The 14,330-nt window shown below is 41.8% G+C and overlaps 7 protein-coding genes across 7 annotated transcripts; 2 read left to right on the top strand and 5 right to left on the bottom strand.

Moving 5' to 3' along the window:
* Positions 1-154: 154 nt before the first annotated feature.
* Positions 155-868, bottom strand: DI09_57p70 (beta type subunit of proteasome; the record flags this gene model as incomplete). Its single annotated transcript, XM_013381740.1, has 1 exon — positions 155-868. One exon carries the CDS (start codon positions 866-868, stop codon positions 155-157), a length of 714 nt encoding a protein of 237 aa, XP_013237194.1.
* Positions 869-908: 40 nt separating this feature from the next.
* DI09_57p60 (zinc-finger domain-containing protein) lies at positions 909-2,176 on the bottom strand (the record flags this gene model as incomplete). Its single annotated transcript, XM_013381739.1, has 4 exons — positions 909-1,200; positions 1,261-1,785; positions 1,857-2,044; positions 2,120-2,176. The coding sequence occupies 4 exons, from the start codon at positions 2,174-2,176 to the stop codon at positions 909-911; spliced, it is 1,062 nt and encodes a 353-aa protein (XP_013237193.1).
* Positions 2,177-2,362: 186 nt separating this feature from the next.
* Positions 2,363-4,015, top strand: DI09_57p50 (peptidase S8 and S53 subtilisin kexin sedolisin; the record flags this gene model as incomplete). Its single annotated transcript, XM_013381738.1, has 2 exons — positions 2,363-3,134; positions 3,234-4,015. 2 exons carry the CDS (start codon positions 2,363-2,365, stop codon positions 4,013-4,015), a joined length of 1,554 nt encoding a protein of 517 aa, XP_013237192.1.
* An 862-nt stretch (positions 4,016-4,877) lies between these two features.
* On the top strand, positions 4,878-8,065 carry DI09_57p40 (protease Kex1; the record flags this gene model as incomplete). The annotated part of the gene is made up of 4 exons (XM_013381737.1): positions 4,878-4,917; positions 5,637-6,739; positions 7,710-7,885; positions 7,909-8,065. 4 exons carry the CDS (start codon positions 4,878-4,880, stop codon positions 8,063-8,065), a joined length of 1,476 nt encoding a protein of 491 aa, XP_013237191.1.
* Positions 8,066-8,099: 34 nt separating this feature from the next.
* On the bottom strand, positions 8,100-9,464 carry DI09_57p30 (uncharacterized protein; the record flags this gene model as incomplete). Its single annotated transcript, XM_013381736.1, has 1 exon — positions 8,100-9,464. The coding sequence occupies one exon, from the start codon at positions 9,462-9,464 to the stop codon at positions 8,100-8,102; it is 1,365 nt and encodes a 454-aa protein (XP_013237190.1).
* A 95-nt stretch (positions 9,465-9,559) lies between these two features.
* On the bottom strand, positions 9,560-10,771 carry DI09_57p20 (DEAD box ATP-dependent RNA helicase; the record flags this gene model as incomplete). Its single annotated transcript, XM_013381735.1, has 1 exon — positions 9,560-10,771. The coding sequence occupies one exon, from the start codon at positions 10,769-10,771 to the stop codon at positions 9,560-9,562; it is 1,212 nt and encodes a 403-aa protein (XP_013237189.1).
* Positions 10,772-11,297: 526 nt separating this feature from the next.
* DI09_57p10 (histone-lysine N-methyltransferase SUV39H2) lies at positions 11,298-12,583 on the bottom strand (the record flags this gene model as incomplete). Its single annotated transcript, XM_013381734.1, has 2 exons — positions 11,298-12,215; positions 12,440-12,583. 2 exons carry the CDS (start codon positions 12,581-12,583, stop codon positions 11,298-11,300), a joined length of 1,062 nt encoding a protein of 353 aa, XP_013237188.1.
* Positions 12,584-14,330: the final 1,747 nt, after the last annotated feature.

Raw genomic sequence — 14,330 nt, 5'->3', positions numbered from 1 at the left:
GTTGCCAAAAATAGCAAGCATTTTAAAATTGCAAGAGCCAAGGCTCCAAGTACCCTTCAATTTTGGGTGGAATCTTAATTGCCCCACGCCTGAATTAACTTTATCTTGGCCTTGTACGGCCAGGCTGCTACAAAAGGAACAAATATCAAGATGTTTATTCATCAACCTCCATAAGGGGGACCGATGGCGGCTGTAATTGTACATCGGACCTTGGCAGCAGGCCAGAGATATTCCATGTAAATGAAGACGGGGCAACTCTCCAGTCCTCAATGCAAACCAAATGCGTTCCAGACGCATTAACAAGGCGTAGCTCTAGTTTAGGCATTTGAACAATGAATCTCGTTTGCAATTCGTGTACAATATTTGCAACCAATCGTATAGCGTCAGAAGGCGTAAGATCTGGAGAATATTGAGCATCTAAAAGCCCCAAACAGAAATATGCGCCATATCCGTGCACAGCAAATGGAAGCGCCTGCAGCGATCCCAAATGGTCCAGCCAAAAAAGATCGCCACAATTACTCTTATCACCATTGGCGTCCAGATTAATTCCAGCAATCAGTAAATTTACACCATAGGGAGATCGCGTACGAAGAGATTTTGAAATCATCGTTCTACTGATATGAGCTGCTTCGGACGGGTTCCAATGACGACCGCCCATACGCAAGGCTGCTAGATTCGACTCGGCAACCAATCTCTCCTTGAGACGATCGGCCTCTCCGGATTCTCCTACGCACGAAAGAAGTAGGGTTGGCGAGAGCGGGGTAAATTTGGATTTTTCAGACGAAAGAACCATTATGGATCTAATGGAAAGGAGGTCTGATGCCAGTAAGACGAAATCACGGCCTCTGATACCAAGCAGAAACTCCATGGTTTGATTGCGGGAATCAAAATTAAAATTTAATTGAAATTTATAAAATCTGCTCCCGGAAATATGGCTGGAACTTGTTCTGGTTCACGGATACCTTTAGCATTTTCCTGGAGAGGGATTGTACAAATTTCCTCTGGTCTTTTATGCTTTGTTGGTCCGATGCAATTGGGAGCGGCTTATATTCCTTCGCTAAAGTACGGCCTCGAGCAGTCTCGATTTGGCCCGATTCAGATGTTTCTGATGAATCTCGTAGGTATTGCGAATAATAGCGACGATATTTTCGATGTCCAACCCTGCGACCAGAGGGCAATTCCATTTCATACTCATCTTTCCTAAAAAATTAGGGCAAACCAAAACCATACGTTTCCTCAAGCTCATTTGAAATTCCAAACAATTGCAGCTGATTTTGGCCATTTTCRTCGCCCAGTTCTTCATCAAGGTCTTCAAATTCATCCTCGTCAAATACATAAAACCGGGAAATGTCCTCAAGATCGTCTCCAAGCATTGTATGGCCCTTGTCAATCATGTGCTTTCGCAGGGCTTCAACGGATCTGTACCGTTTTTCTGGGTGGCAACACAGGCATGTTCTGTAGAAATTAATTTTCTCTGCCAAGTGAGACACCAGTCCCTCAAAATCGAAAATATTTTCTACTTGGGGAATGAAAAAGCAATGCATTTCAACCATATGATCCAAATTGTCCCGGACATCCTTGAAGCTCGATGTACAAAACAAACAGCCGGAAGGCAAAATAAGATTTGAAAATTGAGCTCTAAGATCTTGCATTACGGTATCCGTAATGTCTGGAAACTCTGCAAAGAGTTGCTCAAACGTCGAGATGGATAATGATTCCATTTTCTTGATGATGGCATTTTCAAAAGGAGTTTGTTCAGCCTCAATGATCTCGCCATGCTTTCCACTTCGTAAGTGGTTGTTTAGTCCTTTAGATGATGGGAATAAGCATCTAAAAATAACTGCAAATTAAGATACTCGCAAAATTGGCACGCAACACCTTTGGAAACCGGAGGACTCGACGAAGACAGCTGCGAAACCTGTAGTCGTTGGTGATACTCTTCAGATGACAAGGGTGGAAGAGAGGATATTTTGCGATGCAAATTATATTTGTGCCATTCTGTTCGGTAATGGTCTTTTAACAACGCAGAGTCCTCAAGAGGGATCTTGCAAGTTAGACAGACAAGTGCTGGCATAAAAAAAAATTAATATTAAAAATTTGACAAGAAAGGGATTCGAACCCTTGCCCACTTGCGTAGATCAGGACCTGAACCTGACGTCTTAGACCACTCGACCATCTTGCCGTTGTTTGGGGCACCAAATAAAAATATACAAATTCTAATTTATTAGCTCTGCTCAAAATGGCGTATTTAATCTGTAATTGATCAATGCATTTAGGCTCCTAACCTTATTCATTTCGGCATCGAAACTAACGTGCCCATGGGCTTTTGTTTATTTTTGAAATTCCAAATAAAATTTCCCCGATGCTTCTATTGCTCTTCTTCTTTTTGCTGCATCCTTTCCTCTATTCCGTGTTTTCTCAGACTATCGAAATCGATTTAGCAGATAGAGGAGCTGATGTGCCATTCTCAAAGTTTTATGTCCTTCAAAACGGCACGCACACTCTTCAAAATCCAGTTGAGGAATCCACGAAATCCTCTGCCTTTTCACCATTGACTTTGCCGCTCTCCGATCTTCAACAGTACACCCTTCAGAAAGATCCGGAAGAATGGGTTGATGTTTCTGGAGGAAATTCCATGCTAATCGATAAAATTTCAAAGGATCCTTCTTATGAAAGACTCTTCAATATGGATCTTGATATTATTTCGGACCATTCTGGAACAGATGCCATATTTAATTGGGGCGATCCTGATTATCGAACTGCAGAAAACTGCTTTATCATCGGTCTGCATTCTGGAGCTGAGCAGGATGTTATTTCATTGCTAAGCAAATCGCTTGAAGTTTTTAATGGAAGCACCACGGACACTTTACTTCATTCTGTGAAAGGAACCTTCTCCTGCTTTCCGGAGAAGATTCTACCTTTAACTCTGCTCACTAAAATTCCTTGGCTCAAACTTGTTGAGAGAGATTCGGTTTTTAGCTCCTCGCAAATCCAAAGCAATGCACCCTGGGGCCTCTCTAGGATTTCAAACCCGGCGTTGCCGATTTCCGGAAAGTTTGGATTCCAATACACGGGATCAGGCGTGGATGTGTTTGTGATGGATTCTGGCATCAACACACGACACCAAGGTAGGCGTATGCGATTAACTTGAAAATTAGAATTCGGCGGGCGTGCTAAAATCATAAAGTCCTTTTATCCGGGATCCTCTGACGATTGTGCTGGACATGGTACAGAAACTTCTTCCGTGATTGCGGGGACCACGGTCGGGGTGGYCAAACTTGCAAATATAAAGGCGATAAAAGTCCTTGATTGTTCGGGAAATGGAAAAAATTCGGATCTTATCCGTGGACTTGACTACATTTTGAATGACAGAGGCACTTCTGTCGATGGGTTTTTTTCGTTTGGAGAAACCAAAAGGCCTGCGGTTATTAATATGAGTCTTGGAGGAAATAATAGATCTGTTGCTCTTGATTCCGCAATAGCTGCTGTTGTCGAGCAGGGAATTCCGGTTGTCGTTGCTGCTGGCAATGAGGACACCGATGCATGTTCCAAAAGCCCAGCCGGGAATCCATTTGTGCTGACCGTGGGTGCCTCATCTTCAAACGATCAAAGGTCTTCATACTCAAACTACGGAACATGTGTAAATCTATTTGCGCCGGGCGACAAGATCATGGCTGCCTCCAACATCGGGCAAGCGGATTACTCTACACCGTCGGGGACATCTCTCTCTGCCCCCTTTGTTACTGGGATTGTAGCTCAAATTTTACAAAAAAACCCCAACCAACCTGCTACCGATGTTTATAACCAGGTGTTACGATTAGCGGCTTCCGGGAAATTGGTAGAGCATTCGCTTGGCCCAGAATCMCCAAATGTCATAGCTCAAGCGATGGGTTATGACCCCAATGATCCCACGCAGTATGTCAATTTTGACCTTTCGGTCTCATCAGGCACGATGACCTCGCCTGCTCAGTCTCTTTTCCCCTTCTTTATATGTCTTATATTGGTCCTGTGGTGAAATTAAACTATTTGTTTAACCCCCAGTCGCCTTTACACAATAGGTAGATAACTGGCTGCATGTGAAAAACACGCAATAGGTGGACACATAGGTGGACACATAGGTAGACACATAGGTAGATAATTGGCCACATGCAAGTATACTCGTCTCGATAATAAAAACAATTACAAAAGAATTTATTGCTAAATAGATCTCAAGAAGAAAGAGCACACCCTATCGGTTGTGGGATGTGTAACGTTATGGGTAAGATCAAAAGAATGCCTATCTGAGAAGGAATCCCTTTGGAATTCGCGGCAATCTGAAAGGGTTAAATACAAGAACCTCGATCCGGCACCGTTTTTTTGAGTATCGTTGGAAAATAACGGGATTGGCGACGAGGAAAGCAGACGCTGATCCAAGAACCTCCTGCCTATATACTGATGTCTGTATATGGATCGCCTAACATTGTCTTATCCGCTAAAGATATGCTTTGCAGACAAAAATTCTTTTCCACAAAAATACTTTCCATAAAGACTATGAGGGGCTGGAGGTTTGAGTTGAGCGTTCATAACTTGAAAAAAATTAAATTTATTATGGAACCTAACCCGCTCGTCCGGGCTTTTTATTCTAGCATTCGAGCGAAAAGGCTTCCAATAGGAAGCGTAAGGTGGTATCGTTTTCATTTAGGGTAGAAAGTGGAGCTTCCAACTTTATCTGCGCACGACGAAAAAACGAATGCCGAACATCGCCCATTCTCAGTCAAAACCGAGTCCGGGACCATGGATATTTTCAGTGCCACAAAATTTCCTCTTCACATGGCATACAAGGTGTCCCATCCAAAATGGCCTAACCTTAATAGAATACATATCTATTGTCGCAATTCATGTCACCCACAGGTCGGATTTTGGGGTCTGACATTAATGGTATGCCATCTAGGCTAACCGAAAATAGGGGTCAGCCGCGGAACACAACGAAAGCTCGCCCTTGCCATCAAAAGAGCAAGACATTTTGGGCTTTTGCCGTACCTCTCAAAAAAGGTGTTCCCCGGTAGCTACGTTTCTATGCGAAAAGAAAAGTAGAAATTAATATTTTTATAAATGATGCTATTGATGTTTGTTGTTTTGATCACGACGCTTTCCTTGGCAAAGGGACCTAGCATTCCAAAGCTATCTGAAATCATGCTCTGGGACGATCCCAAGTTGGATGAACAGTGGCACATTGTATCGACAATTATTGGTTGCCTAACGATGTAGTATCATCCGTATCGTCCATTTTTGCGAGATATAAATATCCTTCCAGTTTGGATGCGAGGTAACACATCACCAGTGGCTCAAAGAATAGGCATTTTTGGGCAGGACATTCAAATAACTTTGATCGACTATGCTGTCAATTGGGACCATCCTGATTTGGCTGGACACAAGTTTGTGGGGGACTTCGTACTTTCCTAGAATCGATAATTAGTGTTAGGAGGTTTTTGATCAGCAAAAAACGACATCATCAATTGATGAGATAGGCCAAAACCATGCAACCCGGTGTGCAGGCCAGATCGGCGCACTGCCAAATAATGGTGTATGTGGGGTTGGAATTGCACCTCTCTCTTCAATTTTCAGTTGCCTTTAAAATTGCTTACAAATTTGTGTAGATTTTCCGCTGCTCTCTTCAAACGATCCCTTGTCTGCGGTGGCGGCTGCGTTTTCCTTCAAAAATTCAGATATATATACATGCTCTTGGGGGCCTCCAGACGATGGAAAGTCCTTTGGTGGGCTGTCGCCTGACATCCTTCGCACAATCCTTTCTCAGATCACATACGGACGGTCTGGAAAAGGCTCCATTTATGTGGTGGCCGCTGGGAATGGCGGAATGTTTGGAGACCATTGCGGAGCCGATGGATTTGCCATCAATCCCTTTTTCGTTTCTGTTGGTGCAATTACGCACATGGACCGCCCTCCTGGGTATGCTGAAAGATGTCCGGCCATGAATGTTGTCACATATTCTTCTTCTGACATGTTTTCTAGTGCTAAAATCAAGAAAAAATCTATCTACTTTTCAGGAATAACAACCTCGGATGGCAACCTCGGCTGCACTGGATCCCACGGCGGCACAAGTGCAGCCGCGCCAATAGTTGCTGCCTCCATCGCACTTTTGCTTTCACAGAGACCAAATTTAGGTTGGCGAGATGTTCAAGCCCTTCTTATTGAGTCTTCTACCCCTTTAGGGGAGCACAAAAGCTACAATGAATATACGGCGTTTGGGAAGCTTAACGTAGAAAAGCTAGTGACAATTGGAGATTCATGGATCCCTCTCAACCCTCCTGTCTTTTCCTCCATATCTTCAAGTAACATAAGTATTGAGAACCAATCGGAGGCTTTGCTGGTTTACACGTTTTCTGTAAACCTCAATTTGAAAATTGAGAGAGTGCTTGCAAAGAGCAATGTGGCCTTTCTAGAGAGGGGATACATCGAAGTTTCTCTTGTTTCTCCCAAAGGGACAGAATCCTTTTTGCTTCGAGAGCGTCCACTGGACACATCACGGCCTCGCACTAGTGGCTTCAATTCTTTCGATGCCCCTTTGAAAGGGTGGGTTTTTTCTTCCCTGGCCTTTTTTAATGAAAAGTCTTTTGGAACATGGGAACTTCGAATCCGAAGCTCCAGATCTTTGGAGGACAGTGTCGATTTTTTTGCCACTACTGAAGCATGGTTAGGATTTATTTCAGAGTCCACAGAGACAAACCTATATGGCCAGGAGGTCAAATTTGCAAACCACATCTTTTCTTTTTATTTTCCCCATCATGATCTTGGAATCTTTTCGCCATTTGAGCGTATATGGATATTTCCCTTCATTCCATTGCTAAGTTTTTTGATCCTTGTAGCTCTTTTATGTTTATTAATCTTATTCAGCAGCAAAAGTTCATTTGGAGACATGGGGAACACATAAGAAAATATGAGCTTGTCCAACGTCAGCAAACACCATGCATACTTTATTCGTGTGGTAGCCTATTCGTTGGGAGAATCTGGGCAACCCGCAGCTGCTGTAGAAATGGGGCTGGATCTTTCGGTGATGGCCAGCCTAGACCGTCTTTTGGAACATCGCTTTCTGAGCCGTTTTTTGTCGGTTTTGGGGTCGTAAATAAACTCTTCATTTGCCACATCCCTGATATTAAGACAACAGAATGTAAAAATAAGAAACATCAACAGTAAAAATGTTATCGCCATAATCAAGACCTTAATATAGGTACTAGAGAGGGCAAGAGATGCCATGTTCAGCTCAAAGGCCGGCATATCCAAGTAATTAATGAATTGTATAAAAATGAAGAATTTTATTGGGCCACACAACTTTTCATTGGCTGCCATTTATTCTTACAAGAATGTAATTTTATTAAATTTGCATTGGTGGCAGGCAACCTTCATTTTTCAAAACAAATTATAATTCAAACTGATGTGCTCCAAAATTTGGCTGAGAAATTTGACCATTTGGCCAGTGTTTAATTTGATCCTTTCAAAAAATTAATTATTTAAAGAGCGTTAATTGATCTTTTTATGGCGCATCGCCAAGCCGACACTACGTCTCCTGATTGCAACGGCAAAAGCTCAACGCCGTTAACCTTGAGCGCCACCATGCCCAGTCATTTACAGAATATGCAATCGGCAACATTTGGTTCGATGCTTCCAGCTATTTTCAGAGTCAGATTATTTGACATGTTTATTTGTATTTGTAGAATCTTAAATATGAGATGGAAAACCTTGGAAACATCGCCTGCTTTGCGTTTGCATACAATTGCGGATTTCTCACCGCAGGAGTGACCGCAACAGCCGCCTTCATTAAATTTAGAAAAGATTCCAGGGTTTTTAAATATGCTTTAGCCGGATACTTTGTGGGCAATATCTTTGCCTGGTAGGCTTTTTTGCTCATGTTAGGAATATTTGCCGGATGCGGCATAAAATGTCAATCGAAACCGGGATATACACAATGAATAACATCAGAAATCAGACGATGGACGAGAATGGAAATCCGCGATTGGGATTGCCGCCGGGTATGCCTGCTGAAGTTAGACGTCAGGCATCCTCGGATTAAATTAATTTTTATTTGTAAATCAATGGAATGTTCTTTATTTAACTTTACCACTGAGAGGCTTGATAACCTTATACTTTCCCGGGGATGAAACCGGAGTCACTTCGATAGGAGGGGGTAGGGGATGCTTCCTTCTTGACGACAAATACGCCTCCAAAATAAGAGCCAAAAATACTATGAAAACAGAGGACCATTGCCCAGGTGTTAACGAATGTCCAAAATACAGCACAGAAAGCAAAATGGTGAACAACTTTCTTGTCACCGTGATGGTGACCAGAAGGATTGCGCCAAAGTTTCCAAGCGTCATAAATACAATTGCTTGTCCGACAGCCCCACACGTGCTGAATAGAAAAATATCGGGAAGAATAGACGGCCTAATGGCGATGAATTTAAGGGCACTTTTCAAATCATCCGACCATGGGGCCAAAAAAAGATACAAAACCATCAGAACGGTAGAGTTTCTGTTCAAGTAAAACATCATGTGGAATGGCGAAGGCTTATAGGTAGAAAAAACCTCGTCCTGCATCGAATTCATTAGTCCGTCCAGGAAGAGATTGATCAACAATAAGAGAACACCGAACACAATGGAAAAAGAGTCAAAATTAAATATCAGCGCCTGGTGGCCTGAAATTTCGGATCGATCCATCATTCGATGTGCAGACCTATCGCCCTTGGGTGCTTCGAAAAACAGAAAGCCAACAACTCCCATTGTGATGAGAAGCAGGTTGAAAAGCTTTCTCCTCTCAATGGACTCCCGCTTGACAAAAATTTTAATCAATACGAGCGGAAGAAGTTTACAAGCCTTTCCCAAATTCATTGCCACATAGTGGATGTATTTCAACGATGCATATGCAAAAGGCGAGGATACCGAATAAATGATTGAAAGCTTTAAATAAAGCCAAAAGAGCCTTCTATCGGGCGCTGGAAATCTCGAGTCAATGGTAGGAGCCACTGGATGGCCAGGTATGGAAGATATCAACGGCGAAGAGTCTTTACTAGAAGAGGAGCAAGACCCTCTTGAGGAGGAAGAGCGGCGATAATAATAAACTACACTTGACGATACGATCCATGAGGCGAGAGCCTGCGACAAGTTCAAAAAGATGAATGACGAAAATTTGTCCGCAGAATTGTCCATGTCATTTGCATCGATCTTGGTAACTGCAAGAAGCAGCTGGTGGACTTGCGTAAACACATAATTATAAAATGAGATGAAATAGCATGCTGGAAAAACAGACACGCGGTCGATTAGTAGCGACTCGATGCCAGTTGGATATGCAACGGTCGATATCCTCTCCTGTAGAATTCCCCATGTCAAAAAACAGGCGTAAATCCCACAGATGCAAAACATCAGCTTTGCAAAGCCGGAAAGGAGGGAAGAGGACGAGGCCGGGGGTGCATCCATTTGTAAAGTTTATAAAATTTGGGGGTTTTCAAGTTTTATTGTCAAAGTTATTAAATCAAGCCACACTAACCCGGATCCTATCATATCATATTGTATCACATCATATCCGAGACGTTCATGGGCATTTCTTCAATCTGCGTTGAATAGTATTGTTCAATGTCTCTGAGTACGGTAACATCATCGGCGATCACAAAATTGATCGCTACACCTTTCCTTCCGAACCGCCCGGAACGGCCAATACGATGTATATAGGATTCTCTAACAGAGGGTAGGTCATAATTGATGACTAGCGAGACTTGCTGTACATCTATGCCACGAGCCCAAACATCCGTAGTAATAAGGACGCGCGTGGAGCCCGATCGAAATTCCTTCATAATCTCATCACGCTCTCGTTGCGGCATGTCTCCGTGCATGGAGGAAACCGTAAAAGATGCTGCACGCATTTTTTCCGTAAGCCAATCTACCTTTGCTTTCGTGTTACAAAAGATGACGGCCTGGGTTATGGTAAGCGTGTCATAAAGATCGCACAGCGTATCGAACTTCCATTCCTCTTTTTCGACTGCCACGAAAAATTGTTTGATTCCTTCAAGCGTCAACTCGTCGCGCTTCACTAGGATCTTGACGGGATCTGTCATAAATTTTGATGTCATATCAAGAACATCCATAGGCAGCGTAGCTGAGACCACCACAATTTGGGTTTGTGGAGGAAGGTAGCGGTAGATATCGTAAATTTGCTCTTTGAATCCTCTTCGTAAAAGTTCATCGGCCTCATCGAGGACAAGCATTTTTACCGCTCGAGTACGAAGATTCTTGCGTTGAATCATATCAAAAACACGGCCTGGCGTTCCAGAAACAACATGTTGGCCATGATCGAGTTTTCGAATATCTTCCCCAACATTGGTGCCCCCAATGCAAATGTGCACCTGAACGTTCAGAAAATCTCCGAGAGCAAGCAAAACATTTTGCGTTTGAACAGCCAATTCTCGGGTCGGCGAAAGGACCAATGCCTGTGTCTCTCGAAGGTTTGTATCTAAAGCTTGCAGAATCCCAATAGAAAACATTCCTGTCTTTCCTGTTCCAGACTGAGCTTGTGTAATAATATCACGGCCTCGAATGATCGGCACAATCGCTCTTTGCTGTATTGCCGAGGGTTTGTCAAAGCCATAAGCGTAGATCCCTCGGAGAAGGTCTTCTTTCAATTTCATTTCGTCAAAGTCGGCATATACTTTAACAACGTCAGGATTGCTTCCATATTGAGAGGAATATTCGGTTCCATCATCCTCATGAAGCAGGTCTCTTTTTGTCATGGAAGCGAAAAAGTTTTAATCTTTAAAAATTATTAAAAAGTTGCAAATTTTATCCTCAATAGCTAATGATGGATTGCTCAAAGGTGGTAGGTAATAGGCAACCGCAACCCCTAATAGGGGTTTATCCCATTTTACGCCGATATGAGCCACAGAAAATTTCTCGTATTTAGATCCCCTGCAATAAATTACCTTCTTCTAGTTTGAACCTGGCATACCCACAATCAGAAAAATGTTAACAGACAGCGGCATTGAAAGCTGTGTCTTTCTTTCAAGGAAGACTCGAATACAAGAAAAGAACAAAGTTTAAATTTAGGTTTGGCAGAACTTATGCTAAACTTCAACCCAACTCCTAAACTGGGAAGAGCACCTAAATCCCATCCACTAACCCAATAGATGTCAATATTGATTCCGATTTTATCGCTTGCCATTTATTTGTAATCCCTTGAATTTAGGCGTATCAAACCCTTGGCAGATTAATATTTAGTGGGTGAAAACTTAAAAACCGTCACAAAGGCTAGATGCTATTTTAACGATAAACAAATTTGCGGCATTGAGATGAACCGCACAGGCATGGCAGACTGAATTCTTTTGGTCTTTTTATGACAACGTTAGAAGATGCATCCCTAGAAAGACCAGTATAATCGAAGCATAGTTCCTGTCCCCTTTTAATATCTTTACATGCAAAAAACGTATTATGATGTAGCCGCTCATCGTGGTGGTTGATGAGGCATGCATATACCCTTATATTGGGATCGCACGAATGGTTAAAAAAATGCGAAATATTGCCATATTGCCTGGCATCGATGGTATATTCAGATTCAGCCCCTTGACAGAGAAAAAAATCTAAATCAAATAAATAGGCCCTGTCATTGGCATCATATATTTTGGCTCGCTGTTCGGCTTCTTCATTTGTGATTATTTCCCCGGTATATGTTGAGATATATGTCCCTTTCTTAATATCTTGTGCAGAAACAACTCCCCACCCCCTGCCATCAGAAAATCTAACAATGTCCAATGATACTTTCCGGCCATTTTGAACAACCCGATTCAAACAATCGGATCCACATTTACAAAATAAATTGCACTCGTATATTCCACCATGGTTGGGGTTCAATATACCATTTTCATCATAAGGGAAAGAATGGTTATTAAGATGAAGACATAAACAATCCGGGTTATTGTGACACCCATTGACACAGTCGCATCCTGTTAAGAAGGAAGGGTCGGGACAAGGCACTCCAGGCCCGAAAAAGCATTCATTGATATATGTAAAGTATGGCTGGATTCCCTGATTGTCAACGTTATTTACAATTCTTATGAAAGGCCCTCGATCAGCTGCGTTTACAAGCTTTTCAAATTTTGACATCTTATAAAGGGTTTCTTTACGGAGGGGATCATTAGGGGAGGAGTATATTTTAAAAGAGTCCACATTTGGTTTGGAATCCTAAAGTTTAGCATATATGCCTACCAGTTGCATCTTAGGTTTCTCCTTTACAGCTTTTAGTTTTTTATATGCAACTAGAGATTTTTCAAATTCTTCCACCAAAGATGTACATGAGAGATTTTCATTTGGCTCCCACGTGTTGTATAGCTCACTGAAGCCCTTCCATTTCAAAAGGAATTCAGTTTTACCCTAAAATTCAAAAGGCAGGAAATTGGTACATTTACATCGCGCTTATCCAGCACCTTCTCGACCTCATATTCGATCGGGTCTGTCTCATCATCAAGTACATAGAAATTATTTAGGCCAACACTTGGGGGCACAGATAAAGATTTGGACTGTTTAACAGACCCGCACGGTTTGAGGCCCATGGGAAAAATACTGCTGATAGATTAAAAATTGCTTACAGTTTACATCAAACCCGAACTAGGGTTCGAGGGGGGCATCTAATAATTTATTATTCAATAAACTATACGGCACCATAAAACAGGAATTTTGCCCGGCATTCTTAGAATACGAGAAAGCAACACCATGGGATTTGCTTGTGAAAGTCCAGTGTTAATAATACCCGTGTTGTGCCAAAATCTCGTGCAACGGCATCACCAATAATTATGTTTATCATGTTCTAGGGATTAACAAATATATTCGCTCGATAGAACTGATTCATTGCTATTGATAGGCGCTATAATAAAAATGGTCCTGGGAATAATGTTTACATGATAGCTTGGTAAGCTTACAAACTATTTGTGATCTCAGAAAAATACTTTATCTTTAGCTGTTTTTGAAACATTTGCCTTTATTGGCGGTGTCTTATTATGAGAATGATTTTTGACTTTAGCTTTTCTTGAGGTGATTATTTAGTAAAGACACGAAAATTGCCATAGGGCTGATGAACCCTGACATTAAGTATTCAGGCAGAATCTAGTACTGCCCTTCTTAGCGATTCTCAACTGCAATCATTCCAAAAAATGATACCAGGCTCAGGCAAGTTTGGGCAAGATGTCATAATGTCGGTGTAGACGGGTTTGTAGCTATCATCGGCATCAATGAAAAAAACGGAAACTTTCTTATCAAATAATTCTGCTGCTGAATTTCTAGCGTCCCTGATTGGAACTACATGATGGGTCAAATGGGAGTGAATTATGTTGAAAGAAATGTTTCATCTAATTTTGGTTTGCGTGCGTAATTGATGTGCCCCTCCTCTTCATCCAGAGTTCGAACAGAATTATTGATGAAATAAAGCCCTGCTGAATTTGAGACCACAGAGACAATATATCAGGCTGATTTTCGAAGCCAAGAGTCGAGTTTAGCAAATACAGTGTCAATATTATCTACTGGCTACCTAGCTACATGTTTAAGCTGATAAGACTAACCAATCAATCCATGCTCATCATATTGCAGGATCTTGGCATTTCTATAAATTTCAGAGAGTGAGTATTGATAATTGGTGCAATTAATTATCCCCAAAAGGAAATCCAAAAACAAGTAAAAATGTATAGATGCACAGAAACATAGTACTAGGTACACTGTACATTATCCAAAAAATAATGTAAACAAAAACATCATCGCAAGAGCTTGACACATCAAAAGAAAGCGCTAAATCGGCTTTTGCTAGGTTATTTGAATTGAGCTTTGAAAGTTTTTGTATTAAAATAAAATGCAAGTTAAGAGGAGTCATATCTTGTTATCTAATCGTAGATATAATATGCCATATATTCGATCTGGATATGGAGAGACAGGCACAATCTGGCTAGTATCTTTAAAAATAGATTTTTTTGTGAGATTCCGAATAAGCAGTCTAAAGGGGACTAGCAGTATGTTTCATGATAACCACTAGATCATCTAAAAGTCTGTAGTGTGATGGGCGAGTTTGGCAACCGGCCCTCGCATGGGTTATACAATGCCTGGAGCATTGCCGCAGCGACACCATAAGCTTGAATTTTCGATTGTACACAACGAGATGCTCGCATCTCGTTGTTACCTGGCGGTCTTAAAAAGTCAAATTTATTTTTCAATGCAATTCCGCGTTGGCTGGTTTTTTGGCACATAATCTTGCGTTGACGTCGGTCAGCTTTGCTTGGTCGGGTTGTTCTTTTTGCTGTTGTTGAATGCAGGAGC

The sequence above is a fragment of the Mitosporidium daphniae genome (assembly GCF_000760515.2).
Source record: "Mitosporidium daphniae strain UGP3 chromosome Unknown contig-57, whole genome shotgun sequence".
NCBI classification, from domain to species: Eukaryota; Fungi; Microsporidia; genus Mitosporidium; species Mitosporidium daphniae.
The sequence above is the reverse complement of the archived record's forward strand: the minus strand, read 5'-3'. Positions and strand labels throughout refer to the sequence as shown.